The 11,421-nt window shown below is 33.7% G+C and overlaps 1 protein-coding gene across 1 annotated transcript; it reads left to right on the top strand.

The window, feature by feature from the left end:
- The first annotated feature begins 5,477 nt into the window (after positions 1–5,477).
- Positions 5,478–8,371, top strand: LOC132714021 (uncharacterized). The gene has a single exon (XM_060696753.1). The coding sequence runs from the start codon at positions 5,670–5,672 to the stop codon at positions 7,341–7,343; it is 1,674 nt and encodes a 557-aa protein (XP_060552736.1). The 5' UTR covers positions 5,478–5,669; the 3' UTR covers positions 7,344–8,371.
- The last annotated feature ends 3,050 nt before the right edge of the window (positions 8,372–11,421 follow it).

Here is an 11,421-nt window from a genome sequence, read left to right on the forward strand (position 1 = left end):
ATAATGAAAATGTATATGTAATTAGTCTCTTTTTAGTTTGACCAATATTCAACATACTTGTATAGATTTATTTAGACTTTTTTTCCAGTGCTATTGTATATATGAATTTTATTATGCACTGAGATCTTTTCTCCTTTTTTTCAGGATCTAACATGTGGCATTTTGCATGATTATGAATCTTTTGTATTTTTCTTTCCATTTTCGTGTACTAGTTTAAAATGTGTTTGTCATGACTTTGTGAAGTGTATATATGTCACTGATACCTGTTCTTTCATGTGTATTAAAGACTTCTGTGAATAAAATTATTGAATCATGAATTTTGTTGGCTATTAGTTGTCTTCGGCTCGAGTTGTGGTGTTTTATTCAAAATAAACCATGATTTAGGAGTGACACTTGAATCGCTGAAAATATGATTAATATCTTTTTGTCATTTAACCAAAAGGTATTGATAGTTAAATCTGTTATTTGATGTGTAGATAGCTTGCATTGACTCTACTCCTGTGTTGTGTTTGGCAACGCTATTTAAAGATTGAATTTTCTATAGCTACGGTCTTTGTTTTGTTACCACAAAACTGACATTTTTATTCACCTATCTACCATTTTTAGCTCGACTTTTTAAGCTCACCAGACCTGAAGGTTAAGGCTGAGCTATAAGTATCAAAGGGGAATGCTCCGTTGCCGTCGTCATGCGCCAACATACATCTCTGAAAAGTGCTGGGCAAATTTACTTCAAAGGTCTGTAGCATCCTTGTGACAGTCACAATTAAATTTGCTCATATTATTTCGATTGGCCACTTTGAGTGGTCAACAGAGCTAAAAGTAGAAAAACATATAAACATCTTCTTTTACTGATGATCACTAAACTTTGTCTGTAGCATTCAAGTTCTTGAGTAGTGACTAGTCTTTTATCAGATTTGCTCATATTAGTTTGATTGACCACTTTTAGGGGACGCTTAAGCTAAACATACAGAAACGTTTAAACATCTTCTACTAAGCTAATTGATGGATGATCACCAAACTTTGTCTGAGTCTTTTATCAAATTTGTTCATATTAAGTTGAATGGCCACTTTTAGGTTTTTAAGTCAAATCCTTCAAATACGTGTTAACATGAAACACAACTTCCACTTCATGTATTATTTTCAATACAAGCAGACATAAATATCTATAGAGGCTACCGTGGGCACCATGTTAGAATCGTTGACTCTAAAACATTTTCCTCTCATGGGTTGGGTTTCACATCACACCAACAAAGTAAAGGTTATGCAGCCATTTTCATCCTTTACTGGTGGAGGGAGAACTTAGGCGCCCCTTCTTGCACTATTTGCACCTTAGTACTCACCTTAACATATTTATTTTTTGCCTTATTTAATCATGACAGTATTGAAACCTAAAACTCTAAAAAAATAAATTGTCTGAAGTCTCCAGCCTTTACCAAGCAACCACAAAATTTGCTATTGGAATGGAAAAAAACACACAAAAACATATACAACCATTATTTTCTTTTCCATTAAAAAAACTTCCTTAAAATATATTGTTTACTTGCTTTCCTCATACTGTACGCAAATTCATTTTACAAGTAAAAAACCTTGGTAACACTAAGGGTTTTTGTTTTAGCCCAAATATCCTGGAAATTGGTCAGAAAGGTTGTTTTGTTAATTTCTAGGTCAAGATTAAATACGGGTCACTTGGGGTCAAAAATAAGGTCACACAGACTTAATGTGGAAAAACATTGTTAACCCTTTAGTGACTACTGTCAAAATATCCTGGAAATTGGTCAGAAAGATTGTTATGATGATTTCAAGGTCAAGTTTGAATATGGGTCGCCAGGGATCAAAAACTAGGTCACAAAGACCAATAATGAAAAACCTTGTTAATGCACTAGAGTCTACTTTTTCAGTCCAATTTTCCTGGAAATTGGTCAGACGGGTTGTTATAATGGCTTTAAGGTTCTGTTTGAATATGGTTTACCTGGGGTCAAAAACTAGGTCACATAGCCTAAATATGGAAAAAAAAACCTGATTAATACTCAAGGGGATACTGTTACAATCCAAATATCCTGGAATTTGGAATTTAGCCTTCATATTTAGGTGAGCGATAGAAGGGCCATCATTGCCTTCCTGTTTCTATTAGTGGCCATAACTTTGTTTTTTTTAATAGATTTTCTTCAAACTTGAACACATCAATATTTAAGGATAGACCTTCAAGTTATCCAGACAGATATTGACCTTTACTCATAAATGATCTAAACATAGAAGGTCAAATTATTGAAACTTCCATTTTTGGTGTAATTGGTTATAACTTTGTTATTAATGAATGGATTGACTTCATATTAAGACTATTCTTTAGGATAAGTCCTGCATTTGAGACATTGGCTTATTTATGACAATGACCTTGAGGGTTATATTATTGAATTTTCACAGATTTTTGGTATAATTGACTGAAACTTGTTTTTATGCCCCCACAATGTGGGAGCATATAGCGTTGCACTTGTCCGTCCGTACGTCTGTCCGTCCGTACGTACCGAAATCTTGTGAACGCAACTCCTCTTAAACCGGATGGCAGATTTTGCTTAAACTTACAGAGATGAACAACCTTAATGTGTAGATGGTAGGAAAGGAAGGAATTTTCGCCGCGACCAAATTTAACAGAATTATGGCCCTTTGTTGATTTTTTCACTATATACTATGTAGAAATTTTGTGAACGCAACTCCTCTTAAACCGGATGGCTGATTTTGCTTAAACTTACAGGGATTAACAACCTTAATGTGTAGGTGGTAGTTAAGGAAGGGATTTTTGCTGTGACCAAATTTAACAGAATTATGGCCCTTTGTTGATTTTTTCACTATATACTATGTGGAAATTTTGTGAACGCAACTCCTCTTAAACCAGATTGCAGATTTTACTTAAACTTCCAGGGATTAACAACCTTAATGTGTAGATGGTAGTAAAGGAAGGAATTTTTGCTGCAACCAAATTTAACAGAATTATGGCCCTTTGTTGATTTTTAGTTTTCAACTTGTGGCACATGTAGTCTAAAAAATGTTTGACCTAGAGTCATGAGATTGACAGAACAGTGGCGTGTGGGGGCATCCGTGTCATCCGTGTCCTATGGACACATTTCTAGTTTAATATATGGATTATCTTCGTACTTGGATAAAACAACAGTTTGGACAAGACCTTCTAAATGGTTGAACTGACCTTGAGGTTTACTTGACCATCAAAGGTCAAAATTAATTTTGGTTAAATAACCATAATTATGTTGTTTATTTACCGATTTCATTAATACTTAAACAAAACAAGATTTGCTTCCAAACAAATATATTGAATAATTTAGATGTGACCTTGACCTTTAATTGACATTGACCGTCAAGGTCAAATTAATGAAATTCTCTTTTTTGTTACTGGCTACAATTTTGTCATTTATAAATGGATTAACTTGATATTTAGACACATCATCTTTTAGGTCAGGACTTTCATGTATATCAAACTCATATTGACCTTGACTCAAGTACGACCTAGACTATCAAATTATTGAATTTTCATTGATTATTGCTATATAACTGGCTGTAACTTGGTAGGTAATCAGTGGATTATCTTCATATTCTGACAAACAACCTTTTTGACAAGACCTTCTAAAAGGTTGAACTGACCTTGGCATTTAAATGACCTGGACCGTTGACATCAAATTACTGAATTTGGGTAAAATAGAGAGAAATAAGAATCCCTAAAGAAAGCCCAACACGGCAAAATTGAAAATGTTGCAGGCTCAGTTTGATTGAGCCTGTTCATGGACGGTACTGTCAAGTGCAAACTACCGTCCACGCCCCCTATAGCACCGGCTTAAGCAGAATTTAACATTTAACATGAACTGTTAATATTTGGAATTTTGAAACATCCGCAGATGTGTTCATATGGCGGTTATCATGGAACCTTCAATGTGACACGTTAGTGCCATTCTATGAAAAGCGGCATATGGTCCCCAAGTAAAAAAAATGCATGTGCCCTAAACGAGAAAACAATGGGCGGAACTAAGTAAAATGGAATTTTGAAAGGGTTTCTGAGGTTATGAAGCCTGCATATCACAGATATGACGTCAAAAGACAAATTTAAAAAGCAGGCCACATATCCTAAGGGTGATTCAACAGTATTCAAGTTAGAAATACTGGAAACACCCAACAAGAAAGATGCCGAAAAGAAAGAACAATTATGTCCCCAAGTAAAAAAATGCATGTGCCCTAAACGAGAAAACATTGGGCGGAACTAAATAAAATGGAATTTTGAAAGGGGATCTGAAAGTTGACTAAAACTTGTTATTTATGTACGGAATTACTTCATATGTGGACAAAACAATTCTTATGTGACCAAACAGACTTCGACTTTGACCTTTAAATTATCTGACCGTCAAGGTAAGTAATTGAATGTTGCTTAATTATATTTTCTTAACTTTGTAATTTATTTATGGAAATGATTCATACTTGGACAAGAAACAAGTGTCACTAGACAGACCTATTTAAATAAAAAAGGAAAAACTTAATAGTTTTTCTTTATTTTTTTAAAAAAGATTTGTTTAACCGTTTATTTGTTTGCTTTTTTTAAATAAAAAATGTTGATCGTTGCTGTAATACGTGTGTGTGGGTTTGCGCGCGCGTGCGTGTGTGTGTGAATTAAAGGTACCTTATTGGGATTTAACCTTGGCATATATATAGTGCTTAAAGTTGGTCTATAGTGATAAGTCAATTGTGTATCGGCCACACTAATTATGGGTTATCAACATTCTGGAGGTCACAGTTTAATTGTATCTTCAACCATTAAGCTTAAAATGTTCACATTGTTTTCAAATTTTAAAACAGTTTTCTGTCTAGTTAATTTCTGTCATCTAAAATTAACTCTGATGATCTGTTGGTACGTGCCTTAAACAGCTGGAATTGTTTGCCTTTTTTGTTGGCCCCATAGTCAAAATGGCCAAGAATGATGTTAAATAAAATGTACAATCGCATCTAAATAAGTAAATATATCTGGAATGTACATGTTTATATTGAGTTGTAACAAAAGATAACAAAATTTAATGTTTATTTAAGATAATATACTCGAACAAAGAGATTAAATTGATGATCCAAAGGGGGCGGGAACATTCTTTATTTCACATTATCTGTGAACAGAGCAATTAAAATGACAGTCGTCGTGTTTTAGTGAAGGTCTAACATTTTAGCAAGCAGTTACGAGTACATGTGTAAAAAATTTACGTGTAAAAGAAGAAGCAAATATTGTTGATCGTGAAGGAAATAGATCAATTTAACTGTAAAGATGTCCTTTGTGTTTCCTTTCTTGGATATTGCATTGTCTTCTGCTAGATGATATATAGCTAAAAGATCCTTGATCTTTGCACGATTCTTACAAAAGCAAAACGGAACAGATGCTTATGTCGACAAGGATGTAAGAGATAGTCGTAATCGTGGAAAATATCTGTACAACAATTCGTAGATCTACTATGTTTTCATTTATTTATACGTGATATGGAATAGCTCTACACAAAACATTTAAATAGTTAACTTTCCATCTGACAGTACTACATATAGTTGGTGTTTTCTGTCGGAGAGAAATGAGGATGGAGGGCTTTTAAGAACAAATTCGAATCTACTTTCGGTTTTGATCAAGTGTGAAAATAAATATGTCAGCTGAAGGATTTACCTGTGAGCCATGTCTCCGAGAAGAACAAAATGTCCCAGCAGTAAGTTTCTGTTACGAGTGCTCCGAGAAAGTATGCGAAAGCTGTGTGAAAATACACAAGAAAATTACAAGCCTTTCCAGGCATAAACTGTATAAACTTGATGACAAAGGAATGGATGTTTCAAAATTCAATTTCTTAAAATCCTTAACCATGTGCTCTGAGCACAAGACGGAAGAAGTTCGATACATCTGCAAAGACCATGAGCAAGTTTGCTGCAATGAATGCACGATTGTTAGACACCGGAAGTGTGATAATATGATCTCTATCGCAGACGAAGTAACCAAGTTTGAACATTCTGATGAGGATGTGGCGTCGAGATTTAAAGATATTTTGCAGTGTTCCGAAAAGCTAACTGAACATGAAGCAAACCACCAAAATGTGATAAGAGCTTCAAAAAATGATTTGGAAGAAAAGCTAAGAGATCTTAAGAAGTCAATAGATGACAGCTTTGCCAAATTTGAAAAAGTAATGTTGAGAAATTATGACGAGAAAAGCTCTAGCATTATTAAGAGAAGTATTACCCAGACCGAGAAGATCAAGAAATTGACATCTGATGTAAACCAGTCCAATCAGTATCTAGAATTTACTGAAAGATGCGGTGAAAAACTGCATTCGTTTCTGTTGAGGAGAAAATTAGAGAAGGAACTGAAAGAGTATGAAGATGTTTTCCAAGATCTTAGAGGTGGAGCGAGCAAGAGCAGTTTAGTGTTAGAAACTGATATTTCAGAAGAAAAGTTGACGAAATCAATCGAGTCATGTATTCGACTTGTAGAGGTAAAAAACGAAACTGAAATACCCCAAATACATGGAATGCCGAAACTGAAGTTAACTGGAAAGATTGAATTGAAAAACGAAATTAACATAACAATTTCAAGTGGGTATGCCCGAACATGTGCTTGGATTGGGAATCATGTAATTGTCGGCCTGCAAGAGATGAATCAACTTAGGCTGTATGATGTAAAAAATGAAACACTGGAATACAAAACTTCGAGATCTACGTCTTCAGAACCATGGTCAGTTAAAAGAGTCGATGGGTTGAAGTTTGCTGTTTGTTACCCTAACAATAATACTATTGATATCATGGAAATTAAAAATGAAATGTTTCAACTCAACAGAACATTTAAAACTGAAAGAGATATCTGGGACGTGTCCTTCGACAAAAATCAATCTAAAATCATTGCTCTTTCACGGTCTGGTTTTATTGACATTTTAAATTTAGATGGTACAATGTCGAACACGGTTCCCCTGACAACCGAAACTAGTGCAGCTGCAAAGAATTCGCATGCTATTTGTTTTGATGCAAACAACAGTTTACTTCATTTATCATGTCATGGTCTTCATAAATTGTTGACTATGAAATTAGATGGTACGGTAGTTTTCGGGTTCAGACGTAAGGGTTTAATATTTCCGTGGCATCCAGACATTGACGTTAACGGAAATGTTTTTGTTCCATTTCTTAATGGAGGGATTTTTCAAATTGATAGGCAAGGAAAATTATTAAAAGAAATCAAGTGTAAAGATAATCCGTATTGCATAAGTTTTGATGGTAGCAGAACTAAATTTGTGGTTACCCACTGCTCTCCTCATAGCATTCAACTGTACACATTAAAATAAGCCTTCAGGGAATTATTATTAAGTGAAACATATTAAATTATTACAGTGTTTAATTTTGATAGGATGAACATACCTTCAGTGAGTCATATACATGTAATAAAGAGACAAATTTTGTTAATACATATGTAATCACAGCTATGTTTGAAATAGAAAAAAAAGTGATTGCATATACAGTGTATATAAGAACAACATACTTAAACCTAATATTGATGAATGTATTTTACTATCTTGTATGATAAATAAATCTTAATTATGTTCTGTTCTGTTCTAATGTATACATGCATACATATGCACTTGAGGCAGAGATATTTGTACAGATAATACATGCAAATACAAAAAACATACAATGTATTTGAACAAGTGAAACTAAAAAAAAACATTTCCTAATTACGATTGCGTTTTAAAAGTAGTACCAATGGAGCCATTGTTTTCAAAGTAGTAACAATGGATATGAAGTAATTCTGGTTGAAGTGGAAGCATTAGTTGTGATAGTAGTAGTGGTTGTGGTAGTTGTAGTAGTAGCAACAGTGCTGCTAGGTCTTGTAGTAACAAACAAAATCGTTGGATTTATATCCCTCGCCGAGTACAAGTACACCTGTTTCCCATACCATATTCTGTGTAAAGTTAAGGTCAGGTAAATTTTTTTTGGACAAAACCTTCAGGACTGAAGTCATTTCTCAACATATGTTACTGGTAATAAAGACATACTAAAAAAAACCTCAAAAAAATCTCAAAATCTTATTTCTTAATGAGTTACAAGTAATTTTGACATACTCAAAATGACATTTCTTAATGTGTTACTGGTAATTTAGACATACTCAAAAAATCTCAAAATGTCATTTCTTAATGTGTTAATGGTAATTTAGACATACTCAAAATGTCGTTTCTTAATGTGTTACTAGTAATTTAGACATACCCAAAAAAATCTCAAAATGCCAATTCCTAATGTTTTACTGGTAATTTTAACATTCTTAAAAATCCCATAAAAGTCATTTCTTAATGTGTTACAGGTACTTGTACTTTGTGTTACTTAAAAAAAATTCATTTTTTCACAAAGTACAGGTAACCTAGACATTCTTTATAAAACCTATCAAAAGTTATTTGTAAAATGCATATACATGTACATATATACATTTTGTTCTCATTTTATTCAAAATTGCATCATGGTTTACTTATGTGCATTATTTTAAACAAACAAAACTTACATAATTTTAAAAATGTTTTGCAGATGTTGGGTCAGTCAAATTTTTTTAGTTTGACCAATTACAGATTTATTTAGTTTTCAGTACTATTGTATATATCTGAATTTTATTATGCACTGAGATCTCTTTTTTCAGGATCTAACATGCGGCATTGTGTACATAAATAGTATCTTTTGTCTTTTTCTTTCCATTTTCGTGTACTAGTTTAAAATGTGTTTGTCATGACTTTGTGAAGCGTATATATGTCACCGATACCTGTTCTTTCATGTGTATTAAAGACTTCTGTGAATAAAATTATTGAATCATGAAGTTTGTTGGCTATTCGTTGACCTCGGCTCGAGTTGTGGTGTTTTAGTCAAGATAAACCATGATTTAGGGGTGACACTTTAATCGCTGAAATTATGATTAATTGGCGACGCCGGTGAGCGGCGTCGTCTCTTATGGAATGCTTTTTATTTTGGCCTATGGAAGGAGCTGTTATTATAAGCAGTTAATGTCATGTTGGTTTAATTAGTTTTATTTTGATTCGTAAAAAAATCAAGTAAACAAATATGTTGTTACATTTGTATAGTTTGAAAAGGACAGTTTCTATCTTATCTATTTGTAATGGAGGGACACCGGTCTCAACCTCCAGATCTCCAGAGTCAACCCGACAACAGACTTTTCATAGAGTAGATTGTAACTTGCACTAAATTTTATAGTAGGTGATTTGTGCCATATGAAAACCAACAAATTACAAAAAGTAACCGGGCGCCAGATGAAAACATGAAAATACAATCTACCAAAAAGTGGTTCGTTTGTTGCATTTTCATGTTCTCGCCCGGTGCCCCTGATGCAAAATACAAATCAGCCTTCATAAAAATTCTTATCATAGAAAAAAGGTTAGTTTTTTTATCTGTACAAAAAATAGATATTGTACATGTATTAGTACAGTTATGTTCACTTTCAAATTGACCTGTTATAAATAATGGCACAACCAATAACTGTCTAAGCCCTTTTTAGTAAAAATAATTATACAATATATAAATTGTTATTTTGATTAAGACTATGAGTATGAAAGGTTTTTGTTTCTTACTTGTTTAATTAAGAATTAATCTACCTGTTAAAAGTATCTGTCACGGTTTAGAACTGTTCACTATTTAGGGGAGAAAATGTGTAAGCGGCCAGATAGCTCAATCGCTACAGCCGTGGTACATTATTCTATGGGTCACAGGTTCGAGTTCTAGTCAAGCTGAAAGTTTTTCATAAAACCCTGAGTTTATTTCATTATGCTCTGTAAACATCAGAAATTCAAGGACACAAATCAATATAGTGGGGAAATATGTTGTGGTTTAGAACTGTTTCATTATTAAAGAGAAAATGTGTAGCCGGCCAGATAGCTCAGTTGGTCTTCTAACAGTCATGGGTTCGAGTCATGGTCAGGCAGTTTCAGTCAGGGCTTAGAAGTGGTTTTTCAACTGACACATGTTTGATTCATTTAACAGATTGTATTAAATTTGAAATGGGCAAAGGCAGCATTGCATGATACTTACAGATCTACAAAAGGCATTTGATACAGTTGATCACACTATACTGCACATGAAGAAGTTCTTCTTCTTCATGAAACTTCAAGCATCTGCCATAGATAATGACTTTCTTACATGATTCAAGTCTTATCTCTGATAGACAGCAGCTGGTGGATGTGGCTGGTACTCATTCTACTACTGCTCCGAGTACCTATGGTGTCCCCCTGAGGTTCATTTTAGGTCCTCTTTAATGTCTAATATATGTCAATGACATGTCTGCAACCCTAAGCAATAAGCTTTTATTATATGCTGATGACTCAGGTATCCTTGTATCTGGTAAAATAAATCTGAAGAAATTCTCTTTTATGGCATGAGTCTTATAAGATTGGTTAATTGACTATAAATTGTCTTTGCATCTTGAAAAGACAGAGTCTATTCATTTTGGTTTAAGTTTCAACTTAAACTGGGCCTTGCCTCCAGGTCACATGTAATGGTACTGCTATAAAGTACACATCTTTTGTTAAGTATTTATGTGCAAAACTTGATCAATTTCTTTTGGCGTTGCCTTTGATGCTTTGCATCAATGCTTTTCTTGTATCTTTTTGTCATTGAACAATAATGTATTGATAGTTTAGTCTATTATTTGATATGAAGGTAGCTTGCATTGACTCCCATGTTGTGTTTTGCAATGCTATATCAATGATGGAATATTCTAATACGGGCATTGTTTTGTTACCACAACACTGGCATTTTTATTCATCTAGCTACCATTTTTAGCTTGACTTTTTAAGCTCACCAGAACTGAAGGTTAAGGCTGAGCTATAAGTATCAAAGAGGGATGCTCCGTTGCCGTCATCATGCGCCAACATTCATCTCTGAAAGTGCTGGGAAAATTTACTTCAAAGGTCTGTAGCATCCTTGTGACAGTCACACTTAAATTTGCTCGTATTATTTTGATTGGCCCCTTTTAGTGGTTAACAGAGCTAAACGTAGAAAAACGTTTAAACATCTTATACTGATGATCAAACTTTGTAACAATTTCTTAGGTAGTCTTTTATCAAATTTGCTCATATTAATTTGATTGACCAGTATTATGGGATGCTTAAGCTAAAAATAGAGAAACGTTTAAACATCTACTGAGCTAATTGATGGATGATCTCCAAACTTTATAGCTTTTTAAAACAGTTTTTTTTTCATGAAATTTGCTCATATTGATTTGAATGGCCCCTTTTAGAGGGCTCTAGAGCTAAAAATAAATACATTTTTTAAACATCTACTGAACTAATTGATGGATGATCACCAAACTTTGTAGCTTTTTTAAGGAGTCTTTTATCAAATTTGCTTATATTAATTTGAATGGCCACTTTTAGG

Source organism: Ruditapes philippinarum, unplaced genomic scaffold (genome assembly GCF_026571515.1).
Source record: "Ruditapes philippinarum isolate M1 unplaced genomic scaffold, ASM2657151v2 ctg12998_1_1_1_1, whole genome shotgun sequence".
In the NCBI taxonomy this organism is placed as follows: domain Eukaryota; kingdom Metazoa; phylum Mollusca; class Bivalvia; order Venerida; family Veneridae; genus Ruditapes; species Ruditapes philippinarum.

Coding starts and splice junctions, on each gene's coding strand:
- LOC132714021 (XM_060696753.1), top strand. CDS start 5,670: ATGTCAGCTGAAGGATTTACCTGTGAGCCATGTCTCCGAGAAGAACAA.